Genomic DNA, 25,927 nt, shown 5'->3' with positions numbered 1-25,927 from the left:
GCTGACATGTGCCCGCAACAGCCGTGGGTGGAATCGCGATCCACCCGCGGCTGTTAACATGTTAAATGCCGCTGTCAATCTCCGACAGCGGCATTTAACGCGCGCTTCCGGGAAGCGCGTCCTAAGCCCCGCCCACCTGTGACCCCGTCACGTGATCGCGGGTCACCGATGGGTGGGCATGACAACCCAGGGTCTGCAGCAGACGCCTGTGGTTGTCATGATCTGGTCACTATGAGCGCCACCTAGTGGTCGGCACTCATAGCACAGGACCAATTCTGCTATATGCAGGGGATCTGCTGATCCCCTGTATGTAGCAGAGCCGATCGGATAGTTGCTGCTTCTAGTCTCCTATGGAGACTATTGAAGCAAGCAACAAGTGAAAAAAAAAAGTTTTTAAAAATATAAAAAAAATTAAAAAAATATAAAAGTTTAAATCACCCCCCTTTCGCCCCATTCAAAATAAAATATTAAAAAAAAAACCCTACATAGACATATTTGGTATCGCCGCGTTCAGAATCGCCCGGTCTATCAATATAAAAAAATAATTAATCCAAACGGTAAACGGCGTAATGAGAAAAAAATTCTAAAAGCCAGAATTACGTTTTTTGGTCGCCGCAAAATTGCAATAAAATACAATAACCGGCGATCAAAACATCAGATCTACCCCAAAATGATATCAATAAAAACGTCAGCCCAGCGCGCAAAAAATAAGCCATCACCCAGCCTCAGATCCCGAAAAATGGAGACGCTACAGGTCTTAGAAAATGGTGCTATTTTTTTATTTACCAAATTTTGGAATTTTTTTTCACCACTTGAATATAAAAGAACCTATACATGTTTGGTGTCTACGAACTCGTAATGACCTGGAGAATAAGAATGGCAAGTCAGTTTTAGCATTCAGTGAATGTGGTAACAAAAAAAAAAAAAAAACAACTGAGGTATTGCACTTTTTTTGCAATTTCACCGCACTTGGAATTTTTTTCCCGTTTTCCCGTACACGATATGGTAAAACTAGTAATGGTGTTGAAAAGTACAACTCGTCCCGCAAAAAATAAGCCCTCACACGGCCATATTGACCAAAAAATAAAAACGCTATGGCTCTGGGAACAAGGGGAGCAAAAAATGAAAACGCAAAAACGGAAAAAGCTCTGGTCCTGACATGCTTAACATGTCGCTCTCCACAAGGAGAAATGTTACCCCTTAGATAGCGAATTTGAAAAACGCACCACAGGTCAGTTCACGCTGCATTAAAAAGAAGCACAGTGGGCATGAGAATTCTAGAAATCCCATCCACTTAGATAGAACTATAAGACGTTGTGTTTTTCATGCAGCAAAAACACGCAGCGTCAAAAACGCACCAAAAACTCATTGCGACAATAATGTATGTAAAGCGCTGCGGAATATGTTAGCGCTATATAAAAATAAAGATTATTATTATTGTGGGAGCGTAGCCTTATGCAGAAAGATGGTACTTTAACGTTTATGGCCAGATATTATATTGAGTCTATACATACGCGGGGTTTTATTACAGTGCCATTTTTTATGCATCTTTAGGTCAATGGTGTTTTCTTATTAAATGCAGCATGTTTTCAGCACGGTGTTTCAAAAACACCAGAAAAAATACACGTTTTCTAAATAGAAAAACATCATTAAAAACACAGGAAACTGTTTGTTTTTTTTAACAAGCATTTCAAAAAGCTAAAAAAGAGTGTGAAGAAGGCCGAAGAATTGTTAAAGATCTCATAAGACGAGGAGAAATCTTCATTCTTCCAGGAATCCAGTCACTCAGGCTTCTTACCTCATAGAGGAGGGTGTAACATTTACATAATCTAGTTCCTCTTCCTGGTTCCGACCTGACGACTGAGTCCTGATATCCGCAGCCTTATACACTGTAGGGTTTTACAGATAGAACAGACCAGGAGATTCGTTTCACAAAGGTAAGGGCTTCGGTAAGAGGGTGAATGTTGTCTCGTGTATTTATAGAAGATGCATATTGCTGGATAGCAGCATGTCCTTACTGTATTTAGGGTCCCACTAGCAGGGGATACACCGCAACATAGAGCAATGCAAGGGCCTGAAATGTGCATGGAAATATTTAATTCCTTACATAATGTGAAACCCACCTAAAACCTGAAAGGAAAGGGCTGACACAGCTCTAAATATGCAGCCTCAACTGCTACTCACCCGTGGCTAAATCACAGGAGTAACACCAGTAATAAAAAGTCATATATAAAACTGCAGGAGGACTTACAGCATATACCAAATACAAAAGTAAAACCTTTATTACAGTGAAGCTGTCAGGTCCCTCCTGACCTCCGACTCAGCAGCATTCACATATATATAATATATAATAAATTCCCTGCCTAACCAGCCCTGTGTAATGTTAGTCTCTTACATCCATGTTTAAAAAAGCATTTATATCCTCCACTTTTCCTGTACTGAGGGCTTCGATTAATCAGTGGGGCGGTAGTTTCCCCAGACTAGTCTGCCCTCTTTGCATGTTATCATGTCCCTGTAGGACACACGTGTCAAACTCAAATACACAGAGGGCCAAAATGAAAAACTTGGACAAAGTCGCTGTATAATGGCCCCACATAGTCCTCCATACAGAATAATGGGCCCACATAATCCTCCATACAAAATAATGGGCCCCACATAGTCCTCCATACAGAGTAATGGGCCCCACATAGTCCTCCATACAGAATAATGGGCCCCACATAGTCCTCCATACAGAATAATGGGCCCCACAAAGTCCTCCATACAGAATAATAGGCCCCACATAGTCCTCCATACAGTATAGTGGCCCCACATAGTTCTCCATACAGAATAATGGGCCCCACATAGTCCTCCATACAGTATAATGGCCACACATAGTCCTCCATTCAGTATAATGGCCCCACATAGTTCTCCATACAGAATAATGGGCCCCAAATTGTCCTCCATACAGCCTAATGGCCCCCATAGTCCTCCATACAGAATAATGGGCCCCACATAGTCCTCCATACAGAGTTATGAGCCCCTCATAAGGGAGGTGGTTCTGGTGTCTCGGACCAAATAAAACCACCCTGCCGACCAGATTTGGCCCATGGGCCAGAGTTTGACATGTATGTTGTAGGATAACATAATTTGCACCAGCCGGCGCCATCGCCAGCTCCCTGCAAATCTTGCATCATTGTGCCTCTGAAGCCGGGTGTACGCTTCCGGAAGTTCAGAAGACGGCTCATGTACATCTTCTGCACTTTCGGTCATTCGGAGTGCGCCTCTGAAGCCGGGAGTCGGGGAGCGTACACCCAGCTACAGAGGCGCAGTGACGCTGCTGAATAGAGAAGCGCGCATTTGCGAGATTTGTAGGGAGTTGGCGATGACGCTGGCTCGTGCAAATTATGTTATCACACCCACAGAGAAGTCATAACATGCAAAGTCAGCCGACTAGTCTGGGGAAACTAGCGCCCCAACGACTAGTCGAAGGCCTAGTTAGCATAAGAAAAACTGAGGTTATAAAGACTGTTTTTAAACATGGATTTAAGTGGAGAATATTATAAAGGGCTGATTAGGCAGGGAATGTAGTGATACATACAGTGGGGAAAAAAAGTATTTAGTCAGCCACCAATTGTGCAAGTTCTCCCACTTAAAAAGATAAGAGAGACCTGTAATTGACATCATAGGTAGACCTCAACTATGAGAGACAAAATGAGAAAACAAATCCTGAAAATCACATTGTCTGATTTGGAAAGAATTTTTTGTCAAATTTTGGTGGAAAATAAGTATTTGGTCAATTACAAAAGTTCTTCTCAGTACTTTGTTATATATCCTTTGTTGGCAATGACAGAGGTCAAACGTTTTCTATAAGTCTTCACAAGGTTGGCACACACTGTTGCTGGTATGTTGTCCCATTCCTCCATGCAGATCTCCTCTAGAGCAGTGATGTTTTGGTGCTGTCGCTGGGCAACACGGATTTTCAACTCCCTCCAAAGGCTTTCTATAGTGTTTAGATCTGGAGACTGCCTAGGCCACTCCAGGACCTTAAAATGCTTCTTACGAAGCCACTCCTTCGTTACCCTGGCGGTGTGCTTGGGATCATTGTCATGCTGAAAGACCCAACCACGTTTCATCTTCAATGACCTTGCTGATGGAAGGAGGTTTGCACTCAAAATCTCACGATACATGGCCCCATTCATTCTTTCATGTCCACGGATCAGTCGTCCTGGTCCCTTGGCAGAGAAACAGCCCCAAAGCATGATGTTGCCACCACCATGCTTCATAGTAGGTATGGTGTTCTTTGGATGCAACTCAGCATTCTTTCTCCTCCAAACACGACGAGTTGTGTTTCTACCACACAGGTCAACTTTGGTTTCATCTGATGTTATCTGACCATATGACATTTTCCCAATACTCTTCTGAATCATCCAAATGCTCTCTAGCAAACTTCAGACGGGCCCGGACATGTAATTGCTTAAGCAGGGGGACACGTTTGGCACTGCATGATCTGAGTCCCTGGCGGCGTAGTGTGTTACTGATGGTAGCCTGTGTAACGTTGGTCCCGGCTCTCTGCAGGTCATTCACTAGGTCCCCCCGTGTGGTTCTGGGATTTTTACTCACCGTTCTTGAGATAATTTTGACCCCACAGGGTGAGATCTTTTGCGGAGCCCCAGATCGAGGGAGATTATCAGTGGTCTTGTATGTCTTCCATTTTCTAATTATTGCTCCCACAGTTGATTTCTTCACACAAAGCTGCTTGCCTATTGCAGATTGAGCCTTACCAGCCTGGGGCAGGGCTACAATTTTGTTTCTGGTGTCCTTCAACAGCTCTTTGGTCTTCACTATAGTGGAGTTTGGAGTGTGACTGTTTGTAATTGACCAAATGCTTATTTTCCACCAAAATTTGAAAAAAAATTCTGTCCAAATCAGACAATGTGATTTTCAGGATTTGTTTTCTCATTTTGTCTCTCATAGTTGAGGTCTACCTATGATGCCAATTACAGGCCTCTCTCATCTTTTTAAGTGGGAGAACTTGCACAATTGGTGGCTGACTAAATACTTTTTTCCCCACTGTATGTGAATGCTGTGGGTTTGGAGGGCATGGGGGACCTGACAGGTTCCCTTTAAAAAATTCTAGGCAGCTGACAGACAATGGCTAACAACAATTAAAACATTCTACAAGCTACCTAAAATAGCCCAAACTGAATAAAGGGGTTCACCCATAATTAATTCCCCAACTGTAACCCATGCTATAACAGTATCAATATAGACAAAATAACTATATTTATAATATGTCTAAAATGACATGGGAAACACTAATAGAAATAAAAGATCACAACAATAATAATGACGATTATAAAGAAAAAGTGTATATAGCAATACTATGGGAAATGTGCTGCATAAACATACAGTACAGACCAAAAGTTTGGACACACCTCTTTTAAAGATTTTTCTGTATTTTCATGACTATGAAAATTGTACATTCACACTGAAGGCATCAAAACTATGAATTAACACATGTGGAATTATATACTTAACAAAAAAGTGTGAAACAACTGAAAATATGTCTTATATTCTAGGTTCTTCAAAGTAGCCACCTTTTGCTTTGATGACTGCATTGCACACTCTTGGCATTCTCTTGATGAGCTTCAAGAGGTAGTCACCGGAAATGGTTTTCACTTCACAGGTGTGCCCTGTCAGGTTTAATAATTTCTTGCCTTATAAATGGGGTTGAGACCATCAGTTGTGTTGTGCAGAAGTCAGGTGGATACACAGCTGATAGTCCTACTGAATAGACTGTTAGAATTTGTATTATGGCAAGAAAAAAGCAGCTAAGTAAAGAAAAACGAGTGGCCATCATTACTTTAAGAAATGAAGGTCAGTCAGTTGGAAAATTGGGAAAACTTTGAAAGTGTCCCCAAGTACAGTTGCAAAAACCATCAAGCGCTACAAAGAAACTGGCTCACGTGAGGACCGCCCCAGGAAAGGAAGACCAAGAGTCACCTCTGCTTTTGAGGATAAGTTTATCCGAGTCACCAGCCTCAGAAATCGCAGGTTAACAGCAGCTCAGATTAGAGACCAGGTCAATGCCACACAGAGTTCTAGCAGCAGACACATCTCTACAACAACTGTTAAGAGGAGACTTTGTGCAGCAGGCCTTCATGGTAAAATAGCTGCTAGGAAACCACTGCTAAGGACAGGCAACAAGCAGAAGAGACTTGTTTGGGCTAAAGAACACAAGGAATGGACATTAGACCAGTGGAAATCTGAGCTTTGGTCTGATGAGTCCAAATTTGAGATCTTTGGTTCCAACCACCGTGTCTTTGTGCGACGCAGAAAAGGTGAACGGATGGACTATACATGCCTGGTTCCCACCGTAAAGCATGGAGGAGGTGTGGGGGTGCTTTGCTGGTGACACTGTTGGGGATTTATTCAAAATTGAAGGCATACTGAACCAGCATGGCTACCACAGCATCTTGCAGCGGCATGTTATTCCATCCGGTTTGCGTTTAGTTGGACCATCATTTATTTTTCAACAGGACAATGACCCCAAACACACTTCCAGGCTATGTAAGGGCTATTTGACCAAGAAGGAGAGTGATGGGGTGCTACGCCAGATGACCTGGCCTCCACAGTCACCAGACCTGAGCCCAATCGAGATGGTTTGGGGTGAGCTGGACCGCAGAGTGACGGCAAAAGGGCCAACAAGTGCTAAGCATCTCTGGGAACTCCTTCAAGATTGTTGGAAGACCATTTCCGGTGACTACCTCTTGAAGCTCATCAAGAGAATGCCAAGAGTGTGCAAAGCAGTCATCAAAGCAAAAGGTGGCTACTTTGAAGAACCTAGAATATAAGACATATTTTCAGTTGTTTCACACTTTTTTGTTAAGTATATAATTCCACATGTGTTAATTCATAGTTTTGATGCCTTCAGTGTGAATGTACAATTTTCATAGTCACGAAAATACAGAGAAATCTTTAAATGAGAAGGTGTGTCCAAACTTTTGGTCTGTACTGTATATATTAATGTAAACTAGAAGTCAAAAATACATATAAAATGCAGGTACTAGACCCCTTTGGTACAGGTGTCATGTTGAGGTAAGGGATGAGCAAGGAGAGAGGACAGTCGGTAATAAGGCCTCATTGCCAGTGCCCATTGGCGCACTGCTATTGTGATTTATGACATTAACAAACTGGGGGTTTAGCAAGATGCAGCAGGGACCAGAATTTGCCCATGGTGCCTACATATTCACACTTTTGTCCCTTTGAAAAGGTAAAACATTTACAGTTGTTTATTTTGGCTGACACTGACAGCCAAGTGTCCATGTGCAGGACATATATCTTGGTCCCCAACAGCATATACACATACAAATCCAAATGATGTATAAATATAAAATTTGCATATACGTATGCATATATACGGTAAATATAAAATACTTCCGCCCTTCACAATGGCCATTCACAAAAACCTCTCCCTTTTACAGATAGACTTAACCACTCTCAACAAATACCATGCTGGAGGAAACATAATGGTTTTAGTTCACTGAAGCTAATATCCTCAGGGAAACATATCTCCCCTCCCGCACTTTACTTTGTCACACCAGCTATGATCGGTGCGATAACAGCACCGATCACAGGCTGGAGCTAGGCGGCGTCATTAGCCCTAGCGCTGACTGGTGCGATCAGAAGATAATGTCCGATCGCACCAATCAGTTAGCAGTTGCGCTGTCTGACCTCTCAGTGATCGCGCTGCATTGCCTCATTCCAGCCTGGAGATGTGTGCAGAGCGGTCACTGTGTCATTCTGCTGGGCCTTGTGGTGCCACAGACTATTTTAGCCTGTGCCACCACTTCTGCTGTTGCTGCTGACTGAAGACAAAGAAGAATTGTTACTGACCTGTTCCTGTTCCCTGCTTTTTTCTTATGCATCCCAATCCCACTCGCCCCCTTTGCCTAATTCCTTCCCCGGCCTCCCTTTTGCCGCCGAACGTAATCAGTACTTGATCACTGTCCAGTACTTGAATGCTCGATTTTTGTCAGTTTTTTCCTTTTGCACCACCTCCGTGCATCAGTATCTGTGCTCGCTTTTGGTCTTGACTTTTTTGTCCCCCCCTCCTCCCATTGCATCACATCCGTGTGTGCGTCCTGCAGCCACTGAGCACTGATTCGTGATGCACACCACTGATCGGCATCTGGTTGTTTTTTTTTGTTTTTTTCAACAAGTGTAAAAAAAAAAAAAAAATTTAATAAAAATAATAATTTAGATTAGTTGATAGGGCTAAATTAGTAAAGTAAAATATACTCTAGTAATCAGCTTCTACTACAGTATTTTTTACTAAAATATAATCAAAATTAGAATCAGTAAAGTGTAAAAAAAAAAAGTACAATCAAATAAAAATAATTTAGATTAGTTGATAGAGCTAGGTTAGGGACAGTGTAATTCACAGTAAAAATATACTGTAGTAATCAGCTTATACTTCAGTATATTTTACTAAAATATAATCAGCATTAGGGCTCGCTCACACTGGCATATGATACGGAGGAGTGCAATGCGAGAAAACATTGCATTTAACTCTGACCAATGTTATTCAATGAGGCAATGCTCATCTGCGCATTTTTTCTTGGGTTAGAAAAAAAATTGCAGCATGCTGCTATTAACCTCGTATATAGGACGAGACTCGCCAATGCAATGGGTGCAAGAAAAAAAATGGATGGCACATGGACCATCTGTCTGCTCTCCTATTTTTACGCCACATCTCTAAGGAACCACAAGTAAATTGACAGCCAGGACCCTCAGAATAGATAGAATCTCAACCGACATCTCAATTTGCACATGTGCCGCTGGAGGCGGCCATTTCCCTGAAGCCCACCTCTGGTAAATCAATGCACAGGGCAGGGACTCTGATCCTGCCTCATGGCTGGCATTTATTGAAGCCAAGGGATCCGCAGCCTCACATCGCCAGGACAACCCCACCTCCCAGCCCAGCATCGCTAATATGAGTCATACCTGTATGCCTCATAATAGAGGTCTTGTTGCTGTGAAATGTATTTTTTTTCCTACAAGTTTCTGATGTGTTCCAGTCCCAGTGACCGGAAGAAATCCTGCCTCCTGTATGAATTATAATGTTTCCCCCCTCGCCTGAATGTCACAGTGCCCGGATTTGGCTGCTTCAACTGCACGTCACAGTGCCTGGATTTGGCTGCTGCAACTGTACATCACAGGGCACTGTGACATGCAGGAGAGGAGGAAAACATTGTAATTCACACAGTAGGCGGGGATTTCTTCCAGTCCCCGGCCCTGCAAGCATCAGAAACTTGACTGAATAAAAAGACATTTCACAGCAACAAGACCTCTAATATGAGGCATACAGGTAGGTATAGATTTACATTTCTAGCACCTGTATGCTCATATTAGAGGTCAGATAAGTGCCAAGAGGTGACAGATTCCCTTTAAAATTTGCCTCACAAAAAAACGCACAATGAGAACACATTTTATTAGTAATCAATGCACAAATATTAGTAAAGGTTCACTTACTTTTCCTTGCAACTCTATGGCATATAGCAACCACAAAATATTGTAAACGGTTTGCTTACTTCCAGAGTACCACTGGACTAGTTAGGGCCACTCCAATAGCCTGTGAAAATATAGCAGTTTCCAACGTTTCCCCTAGATGCCCAGACAGGACACATCCAGGAAAACTACCGAATAAGCTCTGTTCAGTTTCTAAAACACCTGCAAACTGATAGATAAAAAAAATGGTTTTGTAGCTATGAAGTCTTGGTACCTGGTGTGAAGTGGGGTAGGAGTAGGTTACAGTCGTAAAAATATTGTGGTGATGCAGAGAAACTGTTCTGTTTGAAAGAAATTGCTTTCATAGAAATGTGTAAAAATGTCTTAGGCCTCTTTCACACGTCCGGGTATTCCCGCTACTGGAAAAAACAGTACCGGAGAGATCAGTGTCCTTGTGCCCCTGTGTGGCACACGTGTGGCAACCGTGTGCCGCATCAGGATCACACGTATCGGCGCTTGAGAATCAGCGGTACAGTTAGCGCTGTTCCCAAGCACCGGGTGCTGAAGACTGTCCTCATCATTGTCCCCTGCCGGCGCTGCGATCAACACAAGCAGCAGACAGTGTTGAGAGTAGTAGTCTGCTCTTGCTGTCTCCAACTGTAAAAATAAGAATAAAATATAAAAGTCCATATACTCTCCTGTCCTAAGTCTCCTTTGCTGTAATCCATGCGACCGCTCACGCTGGAGAGAATGACACGCTGCAGCGAGCTGTGCCCTGTCACTCACCAAGCTCAGCGCAGCTCCGGTCTGCTGCAGCGGGTCATTCTCCCTGGCTGATCGGCATGAGCTGTCGCATGGATTACAGCAGGGGACACTTAGGACAAGTGAGTATATGGATTTTTTTATTTTTACAGTTGGGGACAGTGAGAGCAGACTACTACTCTCAACATTGTCCGCTGCTGGTGCTGATCGCAGCGCCTTCAGAGGACCATGATGAGGACAGTCTTCAGCACCCAATGCTGATTCCCAGGTGCCGGTACGTGTCACACTGATGACACACGGATGTGTGCACGTGTACTGGACGTGTTGCGGCCCGTGCTGCGAGAAAAAAACTGACATGTCAGCGTGTTTTGCCCACAGACACACGGTCCATGAAAACACACTGGCATGTGCACAAACTGTCACTACACGTACTGGAGACATTAACGTGTGAAATAGCCCTTCAGTGAAGCACCTTCTTCTATTTGGATTCTAGGGTTAAGATGAGCAGAAGTTTGCCAGAAGAGGATGACGAATCTTTATATCCATCAGCGCTCGATCGACTGGCTTGTGGAGCAGTTTCAATGGCCGACTCAGGATTTATGCCTAATGGACCAAGTCGATTTCCTAGAAATTTAAGTATTGACAATGACACCAATATATCAGGATTACTAGGGACAGATAATCTGGAAAGACCTAATACACTGATGCCATCATATAGCAATCCAGGAGATCACGGGTATCCAATGTTCAGAGAAATGAATCAAGGTGGGTACAAGTATCATGTTAAGTGGATCACCAATTTTATGTATGGTCCAATGAATAATATTCTGCCATTTTTATGACCATAGAGAGGCCTGGTCTGTTAAACTATATGTAAACTTTTATCATAAATTGCACAAAGGATGTGACCCCCCTCAACAAACAAACATAATATGGATAACAAGTGCTCTATCAATGTATGCACACTTGGATTCTCTCAACCTGCAAAATAAAACTGGAAGGTTATTTTCAAGAAGTCCCATTTCATATTATCAAGACAATTAATGGTCAAGAAATGGTTTTCACTTTAGATGAGGGGATCGATCAGCAGGGAATCGACTTTGAGTCAAATTTCCTCAAATTAGCAGTTCTCTCTGTATTCGAACACTTTGCAATTTCATTTGCGGGGATCACAAAAAAGATGCCCGGTGCCATTTCACACACTGATAAAGATTAAGAGCAGGCTAATAATGTCAGAAGTGGCCGTGTGGGATAACCTGTAATGCCCTGCAGCTATCACATCACATGGTGGAGCACAGCCAATCAGCGGGAACTAACGCAGGGACTATATAAAATGAGGGCTGGCCGAGCAGCGACATTTTAGGATTTTACAACCTAGGTATAGGAAGTCAGAATGTGCAGCTCATTACACATACATAGAGAAAAGGGCCTAAATCTAATTGTGGAATATGACTTCAGCACTTAAGCGCATGGAAAATAGGAGTGGTAGACCCCGTGTGTGAATAATAATCCATAGATTCAAGTGATAGGGAGGTGCTGGACCTGCAGAGTCAGTGTGACTGAATTGAGTCATCTGAGATATACTGCAGTAGTAGCACCTTACTAATAGCCTTTTTTAATTATTCTTCCCAGACTGCAAACAAAAAGGGCAGTTTAATACCCCTCTGTCCTAACTTTGATACAAAACAAAAAACTTGAAACCAGTGTTTGTGTGTCTCAGAAAGCGTGCATCCTGGCTTGTGACACAGGCAAGCCATATTTTTTTAAGGACAAACGAAAAGTCTCCATAATTCATAAATTTAAACAACTGTCTACCTTACAAAGTGTGTCTTGTAGTATTGTAAAAAAAATATACGATGCGTTTTTTTTTTGCACATTTCCTTCTTGTGATAGTCCAAGATTAGACCTGTACATGCCACCTGAATGCTGCTTTTGGTTACCATGGGCTACTCTTCGGTTTCCCCTAACCGGATAGGTTGAGGTCACTAGGTCATTAACCCCTTACTGACATGACGTACTGGTATGTCATATGTTGGCTCCCTATCTTTGATGCCGGCTCAGGAGCTGAGCACACATTTTTGCTGGCAGATGATGACTGTTATTCAGCCATCATCTGCATCTAACAGCAACAAGTGGAGCGGAGATTGTTAACCTGTTAAATGTCGCTGTCAATTTGTGACGGCAGCATTTACAACGTGCATCCCAGGAGTAAGCGCTGATCTAACAGTCCATTGACACTACCGCAAACCTGATAAGACCCCTATGCCTGTCATGATGGTGCTCCTGTGAAAGCAAGCCCGCAACTGGTGTTCATAGGAGACTAATTTTTGCTATATACAGTAATGCTATGGTACTGCTGATTATAGTAGAAGCAATCAGATAAAAAATCGTTTTAAAAAATGAAAAATATAAAAAATACAAAAGTTTGAATCACCTTTTCACCTCATTAAAATTTAAGAAAAAAAATGCACATGTGGTATCTCAATGTTCATAAAAGTCCAGTCTATCAAAATTTAAAATTAATTAACCGTTGTAATGTGAAAAAAATCAAAGCGCCTGAATTGTGTTTTTTTCGGCAGCACCAACATCGCAAAAAAATGCAATAAAACGCAATGAAAACATCGCATCTGTGCCAATCTGGTATCAATAAAAACATCAGTTACAGTGCAAAAAAACAAGCCCTTACACAGTCCTATCACGCAACGTCACGGCCATGGGAAAATAGTGACACAAGCGAAAAAATGTTTTCCACAAATTTATGAATTTTTTTTTCACAAGTAAAAATGCATGTTTGATGTCATCGTAATTATACTGAACTGGGAAATCATATTGCCAGGTAATTTTTACCATATAATAAATACTGTATATATAGGAAAAAAATCATTTGCGGAATTGCGCTTTTTTCATCACACTTGGAATTTTTTTTGTGTCATTCAAAAGGACAACTCATCCTGCAAAAAGCTAGTCCTCAAATGACTATGTTGATGGAAAAATAAAAAAGTTATGTCTATTGGAAGAATGGGAGGAAAAAACAAAAGCGCAAAACGGAAAATCGCCTAGTTGGGAATGGGTTAATAAGACTGTTTGAATTAAAGATCTCAAAAAGGAGTTCAATAGATTCATAGGAGACCTCAGAATATACACTTATTTTCTGGGCATTTAGGGGCTTAGCAGTATTGTGAATCACAACTAATAAATTAGCTACAAATCCAATTTTTTGGGAAAGTTCAGCGATGCTGGTGAATTCGAGTTCAGTTTTCATAGATGGTTTGTAAACCCAGTTAATCTAGATTCTCAGGTGCTACACAATGAAATTTCTCACTGTTAGGCCACGTTCACACGTTCAGTATTTGGTCAGTATTTTCCATCAGTATTTGTAAGCCAAAACCAGGAGTGGGTGATAAATACAGAAGTGGTGACGTGTTTCTATTATACTTTTCCTCTGATTGTTCCACTCCTGATTTTGGCTTACAATTACTGAGGTAAAATACTGACCAAATACTGAGCGTGTGAACGTGACCATAGGGCTCGTGCAGAGGGCTGTAGATTTGCTCATCCGAGAGAATCGGGCTGATTATGCAAATGACAGTCTGATCATACTCTGATAAGATTTTGATCAAAGTATCAGCATCCAAGAGAATCGGAGCATACTGAGGAGAAGCTGGAGAACAAAATTTCCCCATCTTCTCCATTGTGTCAGTGCGCAGAAACCGGACTGCACTCAGATGTCACTTGAGTGCAGTCTGATGTTTTCCTCGAATACCAGATCAAACTCAGACATGCAGCGATTTTTTTTTTTTTCATCGGACAGACCCTGTCTGAAGAAAAAAAAAATCGAACATGTGCACTGCCCCATAGACTAACATTGGTATGAGTGCGATCCGATGTTTTGTCAGATTGCTCTCAGACAGATAATACATCCGTCTGCACCTGCCCTTAGTAAAATCAATAGAAAGTAAAAGGTCTGTTCCAGAAGTTCAAGATACAAGTAATTTGCGTTTGCCAGAAGATTAAGGTGCCAAAAAAGAATCTTCTTTTCATTAGATATACAGGTGTTTCTCACAAAATTAGAATATCAAAAAGTTAATTTATTTCAGGTCTTCAATACAAAAAGTGAAACTCATATATTATATAGAGTCATTACAAACAGAGTGATCTATTTCAAGTGTTTATTTCTGTTAATGTTGATTATGGCTTACAACCAATGAAAGCACAAAAGTCATTATCTCAGTAAACCAGAATAATTAACAAAAAACACCTGCAAAGGCTTCCTACTCGTTTAAAAAGATCCCTTAGTCTGTTTCAGTAGGCTTCACAATCATGGGGAAGACTGCTGACTTGACAGATGTCCAGAAGGCAGTCATTGACACACTCCACAAGGAGGGTAAGCCACAAAAGGTCATTGCTAAAGAAGCTGGCTGTTCACAGAGTGCTGTATCCAAGCATATTAATGGAAAGTTGAGTGGAAGAAAAAAGTGTGGTAGAAAAAGGTGCACAAGCAACCGGGATAACCGCAGCCTTGACAGGATTGTTAAGAAAAGGCCATTCAAAAATTTGGGGGAGATTCACAAGGAGTGGACTGCTGCTGGAGTCATTGCTTCAAGAGCCACCACACACAGACGTATCCAGGACATGGGCTACAAGTGTCGCATTCCTTGTGTCAAGCCACTCATGACCAATAGACAACGCCAGAAGCATCTTACCTGGGCCAAGGAGAAAAAGACCTGGACTGTTACTCAGTGGTCCAAGGTGTTGTTTTCAGATGAAAGGAAATTTTGCATTTAATTTGGAAATCAAGGTCCCAGAGTCTGGAGGAAGAGTGGAGAGGTCACAATCCAAGCTGCTGGAGGTCTAGTGTGAAGTTTCCACAATCAGTGATGGTTTGGGGAGCCATGTCATCTGCTGGTGTAGGTCCACTGTGTTTTATCAAGACCAAAGTCAGCGCAGCCGTCTACCAGGAAATTTTAGAGCACTTCATGCTTCCCTCTGCCGACAAGCTTTTTGGAGATGGAAATTTCATTCTCCAGCAGGACTTGGCACCTGTCCACACTGCCAAAAGTACCAGTACCTGGTTTACAAACAACAGTATCACTGTGCTTGATTGGCCAGAAAACTCACCTGACCTTTACCCCATAGAGAATCTATGGGGTATTATCAAGAGGAAGATGAGAGACACCAGACCCAACAATGCAGACGAGCTGAAGGCTGCTATCAAAGCAACCTGGGCTTCCATAACACCTCAGCAGTACCACAGGCTGATCGCCTCCATGCCACGCCACATTGATGCAGTAATTGATGCAAAAGGAGCCCCGACCAAGTATTGAGTGCATTTACTGAACATACATTTCAGTAGGCCAACATTTCAGATTTTAAAACATTTTTCAAGCTGTTGTTATAAAGTATTCTAATTTACTGAGATAACGACTTTTGTGTTTTCATTGGCTGTAAGCCATAATCATCAACATTAACAGAAATAAACACTTGAAATATATCACTCTGTCTGTAATGACTCTATATAATATATGAGTTTCACTTTCGGTATTGAAGAACTGAAATAAATTAACTTTTTGATGATATTCTAATTTTGTGAGAAGCACTTGTATATCAGCAGTGATTCTGCAAACAGAAATATGTTCTATTCTATTTTTCTGTGGTGCCCCAATTTTCTATTTTATCTATAGCTATAATTTTGAAATGTTATAGCTTTCATTTTCTACCCCTATATTTCTGCATCTTTGTGTCAGAGAGTTTGTATCTTGTATGCTCCAATGGTTAATGCCTTCCCCATGTTGTAGAATGATCATGCATTGCTGTGGATACATGATTATATAAACATAATTGGAACTAACGATGACCACCATAATAGTAGCATACTATACATATGTCTACATTGTATGTAACTGACATATATCACTGTCACTGACATGCCAAGGTGAGGATACTTTTAAGCCTTGCAATGCTTCTCTGGGAAATATGCAAATTGTCTCTTCAGAGAGGAAGAGGACTAGAACTCTAGTGCCACCTACTGGAAGAAGCAATACTAAAAGTCAATATTGACCCTCTAATGAGACTAGCCATATGACTTCGGATAAAAGCCAAAGCCAAAATCTCAATTTGCAGACAGTGTTTCGGGGTACGACCCCTCAGAATCCAAGGGGTAATTGCAAAGCTTAAAAGTCTCCTCACCTTTGCATGTCATGCCTGATATGTCACACTCCGCAAGGAGAAACGTTACCCCTTGGATCTATATAATAAACTGGGCTGTTTGTTAATTGAATGATGAGGTGCTTCCTTTGCCTGTACATAGCAAATCAAGTGTATTGTGTCAACTACTGTTCATACAGGAGTGAAAGGGCCCCGCGCCTGCACAGGGACCCACCAGGAGACTCACCAGTTCCCCTGTGGGCCAGTACCGAGCCTGCATGGCCACATGGACTGCCCTCACATATCTGGTGTACAACACAACTGCAATAATACAAGCGACACTGCAGAAAGCCGCAGTGATTGCACCATCAGTCACCGGCATTAGCAGTGTACATTTTGTGCCAGAATAGCAATATCATTCTGGCCTAGAATGCTTGTATAAGTTAATTAGGACGTTTGAAACAGAAATGTTACCATTAATAGATGTATAACGTGAATGCCAATTAATCTAGTGCCAATTACTATTATTCTAGAGCCTAGATTTCCATTTGGCTATCAAGGTATGCAACCTATGCTGCAGCTTCCCCGGCTGTACCAACCACACATGCAACCGAATTACTGGTATGTAAAATAATGATTGCTCTACGCACAACACATATGAACCGGTTTTGCCTTTTATTTTATGCTTCTTTCCTTTTGACTGTTATGTGCCTGATGTAACATATGATCTTTACAGGGAATTTATGGGTGGCCTTACTCAAAATGACACCTACATATCCAATTTTTCCCTCTATGGTAGAGTTGTGGTCCACTTTATTGGCACTCTAGTCTATTATATAAAGAGACAATTTTTTCACAAATAAGTGGATATGTATAGCGGTAGCTGTGGGGTATCTTCCTGTGTGTGGGGAATACTGTGGGGGCATGATACTGGGTGTGGGGGCATGATGCTGTGTGTGGGGGCATGATGCTGTGTGTGGGGGCATGATGCTGTGTGGGGGGCCATGATACTGTGTGTGGGGGCATGATGCTGTGTGTGGGGGCATGATGCTGTGTGTGGGGGCATGATACTGTGTGTGGTGCCATGATGCTGTGTGTGGGGCCATGATGCTGTGTGTGGGGCCATGATGCTGTGTGTGGGGCCATGATGCTGTGTGTGGGGCCATGATGCTGTGTGTGGGGCCATGATGCTGTGTGTGGGGGCATGATGCTGTGTGTGGGGGCATGATGCTGTGTGTGGTGCCATGATGCTGTGTGTGGGGCCATGATGCTGTGTGTGGGGCCATGATGCTGTGTGTGGGGCCATGATGCTGTGTGTGGGGCCATGATGCTGTGTGTGGGGCCATGATGCTGTGTGTGGGGGCATGATGCTGTGTGTGGGGGCATGATGCTGTGTGTGGGGGCATGATGCTGTGTGTGGGGCCATGATGCTGTGTGTGGGGCCATGATGCTGTGTGTGGGGCCATGATGCTGTGTGTGGGGGCATGATGCTGTGTGTGGGGGCATGATGCTGTGTGTGGGGGCATGATGCTGTGTGTGGGGGCATGATGCTGTGTGTGGGGGGCATGATGCTGTGTATGGGGGCAATGATGCTGTGTGTGGGGGCATGATGCTGTGTGTGGGGGCATGATGCTGTGTGTGGGGGCATGATGCTGTGTGTGGGGGCATGATGCTGTGTGTGGGGGCATGATGCTGTGTGTGGGGGCATGATGCTGTGTGTGGGGGCATGATGCTGTGTGTGGGGCCATGATGCTGTGTGTGGGGCCATGATGCTGTGTGTGGGGGCATGATGCTGTGTGTGGGGGCATAATACTGGGTGTGGGGGCATGATGCTGTGTGTGGGGGCATGATGCTGTGTGGGGGGGCATGATGCTGCGTGGGGGGCATGATACTGTGTATGGGGGCATGATGCTGTGTGTGGGGGCATAATACTGGGTGTTGGGGCATGATGCTGTGTGTGGGGGCATGATGCTGTGTGTGGGGGCATGATGCTGCGTGGGGGGGCATGATACTGTGTATGGGGGCATGATGCTGTGTGTGGGGGCATGATGCTGTGTGTGGGGCCATGATGCTGCGTGTGGGGCCATGATGCTGCGTGTGGGGGCATGATACTGTGTATGGGGGCATGATACTGTGTGTGGGGGCATGATACTGTGTGTGGGGGCATGATGCTGTGTGTGGGGGCATGATGCTGTGTGTGGGGGCATGATACTGTGTGTGGTGCCATGATGCTGTGTGTGGGGCCATGATGCTGTGTGTGGGGCCATGATGCTGTGTGTGGGGCCATGATGCTGTGTGTGGGGCCATGATGCTGTGTGTGGGGCCATGATGCTGTGTGTGGGGGCATGATGCTGTGTGTGGGGGCATGATGCTGTGTGTGGTGCCATGATGCTGTGTGTGGGGCCATGATGCTGTGTGTGGGGCCATGATGCTGTGTGTGGGGCCATGATGCTGTGTGTGGGGCCATGATGCTGTGTGTGGGGCCATGATGCTGTGTGTGGGGGCATGATGCTGTGTGTGGGGGCATGATGCTGTGTGTGGGGGCATGATGCTGTGTGTGGGGCCATGATGCTGTGTGTGGGGCCATGATGCTGTGTGTGGGGCCATGATGCTGTGTGTGGGGGCATGATGCTGTGTGTGGGGGCATGATGCTGTGTGTGGGGGCATGATGCTGTGTGTGGGGGCATGATGCTGTGTGTGGGGGGCATGATGCTGTGTATGGGGGCAATGATGCTGTGTGTGGGGGCATGATGCTGTGTGTGGGGGCATGATGCTGTGTGTGGGGGCATGATGCTGTGTGTGGGGGCATGATGCTGTGTGTGGGGGCATGATGCTGTGTGTGGGGGCATGATGCTGTGTGTGGGGCCATGATGCTGTGTGTGGGGCCATGATGCTGTGTGTGGGGCCATGATGCTGTGTGTGGGGGCATGATGCTGTGTGTGGGGGCATAATACTGGGTGTGGGGGCATGATGCTGTGTGTGGGGGCATGATGCTGTGTGGGGGGGCATGATGCTGCGTGGGGGGCATGATACTGTGTATGGGGGCATGATGCTGTGTGTGGGGGCATAATACTGGGTGTTGGGGCATGATGCTGTGTGTGGGGGCATGATGCTGTGTGTGGGGGCATGATGCTGCGTGGGGGGGCATGATACTGTGTATGGGGGCATGATGCTGTGTGTGGGGGCATGATGCTGTGTGTGGGGCCATGATGCTGCGTGTGGGGCCATGATGCTGCGTGTGGGGGCATGATACTGTGTATGGGGGCATGATACTGTGTGTGGGGGCATGATACTGTGTGTGGGGGCATGATGCTGTGTGTGGGGGCATGATGCTGCGTGGGGGGGCATGATGCTGCGTGGGGGGGCATGATGCTGCGTGGGGGGCCATGATGCTGCGTGGGGGGCCATGATGCTGCGTGGGGGGGCATAATTCTGCGTGTGGGGGCATGATGCTGTGTGGGGGGCCATGATGCTGTGTGGGGGGCCATGATGCTGTGTGTGGGGCCATGATGCTGTGTGTGGGGCCATGATGCTGTTTGTGGGGCCATGATGCTGTGTGTGGGGCCATGATGCTGTGTGTGGGGCCATGATGCTGTGTGTGGGGCCATGATGCTGTGTGTGGGGCCATGATGCTGTGTGTGGGGCCATGATGCTGTGTGTGGGGCCATGATGCTGTGTGTGGGGCCATGATGCTGTGTGTGGGGCCATGATGCTGTGTGTGGGGCCATGATGCTGTGTGTGGGGCCATGATGCTGTGTGTGGGGCCATGATGCTGTGTGTGGGGCCATGATGCTGTGTGTGGGGCCATGATGCTGCGTGTGGGGCCATGATGCTGCGTGGGGGGGCATGATGCTGCGTGGGGGGGCATGATGCTGCGTGTGGGGCCATGATGCTGCGTGTGGGGCCATGATGCTGCGTGTGGGGCCATGATGCTGCGTGTGGGGCCATGATGCTGCGTGTGGGGCCATGATGCTGCGTGTGGGGCCATGATGCTGCGTGTGGGGCCATGATGCTGCGTGTGGGGCCATGATGCTGCGTGTGGGGCCATGATGCTGCGTGTGGGGCCATGATGCTGCGTGTGGGGCCATGATGCTGCGTGTGGGGCCATGATGCTGCGTGTGGGGCCATGATGCTGCGTGTGGGGGCATGATGCTGCGTGTGGGGGCATGATGCTGCGTGTGGGGCCATGATGCTGCGTGTGGGGCCATGATGCTGCGTGTGGGGGCATGATGCTGCGTGTGGGGCCATGATGCTGCGTGTGGGGGCAATGATGCTGTGTGTGGGGGCAATGATGCTGTGTGTGGGGGGCATGATACTGTGTGTGGGGGGCATGATGCTGTGTGTGGGGCCATGATGCTGTGTGTGTGGGGGGCATGATGCTGTGTGTGGGGGGCATGATGCTGTGTGTGGGGGGCATGATGCTGTGTGTGGGGGACATGATGCTGTGTGTGGGGGCATGATGCTGTGTGTGGGGGCATGATGCTGTGTGTGGGGGCATGATGCTGCGTGTGGGGGCATGATGCTGCGTGTGGGGGCATGATGCTGCGTGTGGGGGCATGATGCTGCGTGTGGGGGCATGATGCTGCGTATGGGGGCATGATGCTGCGTGTGGGGCCATGATGCTGCGTGTGGGGCCATGATACTGCGTGTGGGGGCATGATACTGTGTGTGGGGGCATGATGCTGTGTGTGGGGGCATGATGCTGTGTGTGGGGGCATGATGCTGTGTGTGGGGGCAATGATGCTGTGTGTGGGGGGCATGATGCTGTGTGTGGGGGCAATGATGCTGTGTGTGGGGGCAATGATGCTGTGTGTGGGGGCATGATGCTGTGTGTGGGGCCATGATGCTGTGTGTGGGGGCCATGATGCTGTGTGTGGGGGCAATGATGCTGTGTGTGGGGGCAATGATGCTGTGTGTGGGGGCAATGATGCTGTGTGTGGGGGCAATGATGCTGTGTGTGGGGGCAATGATGCTGTGTGTGGGGGCAATGATGCTGTGTGTGGGGGCATGATGCTGTGTGTGGGGGTATACACTATGGGGAAATCATACTGTGCATTGGAATGTACTGGGGGGCACAATGCTGTTTGGCAGGCCATGAAAGGGATAACGTACTGTGTTAAAAAGGAAGTGGATTAGCATGATATAAACACTGCCACAGTGCGCTATACACACTATAGTATGTGTACCTCTTTTCAAAGTTAGGCGGTATACCACATCACATCAGTATTTGAAAAGCAGTAAGATATTTTTGATCAAAACTTTTTGCTTCATTGTTTTTTTTATGTATTGGAGTGCATTGCATCGTATTGCAAAAGTTTACATATCATTTAAAGGGGTTTTCCCAGTTGTGAAAACAAAAGTGGTTGAGGGCGATAAAATGTGATAAAGTAATAAAAGAAACATTGCTTAGCTGTTGAATCCACGTTGTTCCAGTGCTGCAGCTTTGGCACTTGCTGCCAGTTTTTGTGTCCTTGGCTGCAATGATTATGTGCCGTATGCTACATATGACCACTGTAACCAATCTCAGCGGTATAAGACTGTTGAGGCCAGTGATTGGCTGCAGCTGTCACTTGTGGTTTACAGCACATCATCCCTGCAGCCAAGTGCACATAAACATTTGTCATGTTGAGAAATCCAGTGGGGAGAAGACAATTATTGGCTCCTATGTACATTCTGAGTTAGTTTTATACTGGTTTGTGTCTTCATCGATTCTAGCTCTGAAGCTGTCGTAACATTTTTTACCTTTTAGTGGTCCTCAGAATAATTTTGCTTTGCCTCTCAATGCAACACCATACAATATGCCTAGGCAAGATGGGTACACGTATGGTCAGCCGCCCCAATTTAGGCATACCCATCCCCGGTTTCCGCCTCAAGAAGAGCCCGGTACAGGACTAAAGATGAGTAACTTGCCATCGGAGCAAAGTAAGTGTATTCTACCTATTCAGCAGGTCAACCAAGTTTTCTTTTTATTCAATCTTGCCCATTTCAGATATGGATAGGATACATAAAAATGCAGCAATCTTGCAAAATGGAAAGAATTCTCTATTTGCTAACTGCTTAGTTAGGAACATTAGACATAATGCAGGAAATTTATGCAGAAATCCTTTATTGACTAGCCACAGAAAACACGCATGGATGAACGCAGCACTGAAAGAGCATCGTTTTCATCTATTGGTATTACCTGTGACTGTTTGCGGATTGGAGTCAACCTCGGGGTAGCTTTGCAGCAGTCTGTGAAGGATTGTCTACAGTCCAGCTTCCCTCTCTCTTTCCCCTTGTATTACCCCAGATGTTAAATAATCCCTCCCATCTATATATTTTTATTAAATGTGTGTATATGAGTATGTAATGTATTGTGAGTGTATTAATTTACTTACCCACCGCTGCTCTCTCCGGTGTCCAGTGCCGATCTGCTTCTCTTTTCAGTGTAGTTACTGCAATTGTGACTAGCCGGCTCACTCTATGCTCTTATGTGTGAGCCGGAAGTCTCTTTTACAATGAAAGCCTATGGAGCCTCTTTCTGACCCAGTGAGTATGCAGAGTGGTGACATCACTGAGAAGAGAAGCCGAACGGCGCTGGACATCAGAGAGAGCAGCAATAGGTGTAATAGGTATATATTAATACACTCACACTACATTACATGCACCTATACACACATTTAACAAAAAAATATATAGATTGGAGGGCTCGTTTAATTTGTGACGCCCCCTTGTCATGGGGATACCGCGACAGAGATGGCCAGAATATTGCAACATCTGGTTACCCAAAGACCTGCACTTATTAGTTCTGCTTCACCTTCCTTTTAGCAGTGCAGGTCTTCATTGCTCTATTATTGCAAGGGTTAATCAGTTCTGTCTATCTCCTGGAGCTCTCCATCCTGAATTGTCTCAGCTGTTCTGTGTTGGCCACTCTCCACTTGCACTAGGGAATTGCCAGTGATAGCTCACACTTCCTGCTTTAGTGTTGAAGGAGTAGTCTGAACTAGTAGCAGTCGGTTGGTGTCGTTTTCAGGAGATATCTGCATGGATTTGGTATTCTGTGTTTATCCTAATCCTCTTCCCATTTGGTTTGCCCCTCCTACTGTTCTCTTGATTTCCACTAGTTGTGAGAGTGTGTTTATATGACTGTAGTATTCTTTTATCCCTGTCTGTTTCCCCTGTCTGTCAGGTTTGTGTTATCCTATACACTTCTGTCCCATACCTCCCTGGGTGGGGAAGGAAATAGGTCAGTATGCATATAGAAGCATAGCAAGGTATAAGACCCCAGCATCTCCACCACTAGGGGTAATCTGGGGAATAGGGATAGCCTAGGGTACCCCTAGCTTGAGGAATAGGCAAGGAGCCCATTGCTCCGAGAAATCCTACTACAGTATTGTGACACCCCTTCTCCCAAGATATAATAAACTGGAATCAGTGTTCTCAAGAGACCTACCACACACATTAGATGGCTTTCGGCCGAATAATGTTTTGCATTTTGTTTTACTATTTCACCCTACTTGGAATTTTTCTTCTTGCCTTTTAGTACATTATATGGTAAAACAAATGGTGTAATTCACTAACTGGAACTCTTCCAGCAACAAAACTAGTCCTCATACAGCTATACAGAGGGAAAAATGAAAAAGCTCCTGGAAGAAGGGGAGGAAAAAACAAAAGTGCAAAAGGAAAAATGGCTTCATGTTCAAAGGAATCTGTCACCAGGTTTTTGCCATCTAATCAGAGCAAAGTAATGTAGAGACAGAAATCCCGATTCCAGCAATGTGGATTGTTTGTAACAGATTTGATAAAAAATTACTTCTTTTTTTTATCAGCAGGAGATTATCATTTGAGGATTAGTAAACCTGTTGCCATATTTATGAGCTCTGTATAACCCCACACCAATCACTAATTGGCATCTTTCTGCCTATGCACAGTGTACACAGAAAGCTGTCAACCAGTTGTGTGGGCAGGGTTATGCAGAGCTCATCATTCAGAGAACTGGTAGATCTGCAGCAGATAAAACAGTGAATTTATCAAAACTGCAGCAAAGCCCAGTAATAGATACATTGCCAGAATCAGAATCTCTGCCCCAACATCATGCTGCTCTCAGATGGGATAGCAAAAAACTGGTGACGGATTTCCTTTAAGGGGTTAAATGAGAGTCAGTTAACTTGTCATATCAATTTGTTTATCTGCTTAAATATTAGGTGCGCAACTGCTATTTTTGAGGTTCAATATAAGAGCTTATGCAGAGGTGTATCTAGGTTTTCTGGCACCCGGGGCAAGAATTCAGTTTGGCGCCCAATCCTCCCCTCGCCCTGCGCTCACACACCCTGCTCAGTCCTTTTGAGTAGCTGTCATGTGACCACTTATTTGCTGAGGAGCTGCTTTTCCTGATTCTCTCAATGCCCCTTCTCCACTGAGAGCAGCAAATTGTCACGTCACTGTAAGTATGAACATCGCATATGAGTGATCATGTTATGCCCCGCGCCCCCTGCCTTAGATATGCCACTGCTTTATGGAAACAAAATACAAATGCAAAAGAGTAATAGTAGAAATTAGAATATCTTCTAATGAAGACCTCTCCTGTACAATTGATAATTCAGGGTGAATTGTTAAAGAGTCGAGAGCAATGTAAACCTGATATATAGTGAATTCAATCAATGCATATTCATTGCTGTGTCTTGCAGGAAGAGTCTTCATAACCTACTCCCTAGATACTGCAAACCCAGTTATAAAACTTGCAAATCTTTTGTGCTCCAATGGATTCAAGACAACAGTGAGTACTGTCACAGATAGTCCTTAGCAGAGAACTTTCAGGATCAAATCATCAGAAGTGTATTGTCCCTATCAAGTACTATTATGCTTGATCTCTTTGTTATTAATAGCGATAGATAAATTGGAGGAAAAATGATAGACACTTTTCTTACATTGCTAAATCCATGAGGAAATATCCATTTTCTTTACCATACAGTAGATCTACTCTTTTTAAGAATATAGATGTGTACATTACAATATGAATCTAATAAAGCGGAGCTTCTCACACTGTGAGGTTGGCCTTACCTGGAGGCACCAGTTAGTTGTTGGTGATGCTTAGCTGGGAAGTCAGTTTTTATAGACATGATAATAAGCAGGTCAGTCCTTTTCTATGGTTAAAGCAATATTTAATTTAACAACAGAATTGCCTCATTTTGTACTTATTATAATGTTATATTTTTGTTTATATGTTTCGGAGACCAAAAAGGAAAATTATTATTTATTATTATAGCGCCATTTATTCCATGGCGCTTTACATGTGAGATATTTTCAATTTCAGCATAGCCTTCCACTACAGATGTGAGATATAGACATCCTCTTGGTGTATCTGATGAGGTGCAAGCAGTTTTTGGTCTGTTTGTACGATCAAACCACTCCACTAGAAAAGATTTGACAAACCCTGAAATAGAAGAAAGTCACTCTTCAACTCATCCCTCCCCCCTTATTACGTAGATAACTTACTGTGTCTCTTAAGACCTCCATACACATTAGATGGCTGTCGAATGAATCATGTTTGGGC

General features: G+C 44.6%; 1 protein-coding gene across 1 annotated transcript in view; it reads left to right on the top strand.

Annotated features, from left to right (window-relative positions):
* Window positions 1-1,801: 1,801 nt before the first annotated feature.
* The window catches only part of TRAF3IP2 (TRAF3 interacting protein 2), a 38,977-nt gene continuing 14,851 nt past the window's right edge, over window positions 1,802-25,927 (top strand). Inside the window, exons 1-5 of the mRNA XM_073675865.1 lie at window positions 1,802-1,937; window positions 10,745-11,016; window positions 16,929-17,016; window positions 22,145-22,317; window positions 25,062-25,150. Coding sequence (XP_073531966.1) covers window positions 10,752-11,016; window positions 16,929-17,016; window positions 22,145-22,317; window positions 25,062-25,150 — 615 coding nt within the window. The 5' untranslated portion in view covers window positions 1,802-1,937; window positions 10,745-10,751. The remainder of the gene's footprint in view (window positions 1,938-10,744; window positions 11,017-16,928; window positions 17,017-22,144; window positions 22,318-25,061; window positions 25,151-25,927) is intronic.

Source organism: Phyllobates terribilis, unplaced genomic scaffold (genome assembly GCF_046119375.1).
Source record: "Phyllobates terribilis strain yellow unplaced genomic scaffold, ASM4611937v1 Scaffold_3__8_contigs__length_932513732, whole genome shotgun sequence".
NCBI lineage: Eukaryota > Metazoa > Chordata > Amphibia > Anura > Dendrobatidae > Phyllobates > Phyllobates terribilis.
This window is presented reverse-complemented; position numbering and strand designations above follow the sequence as displayed.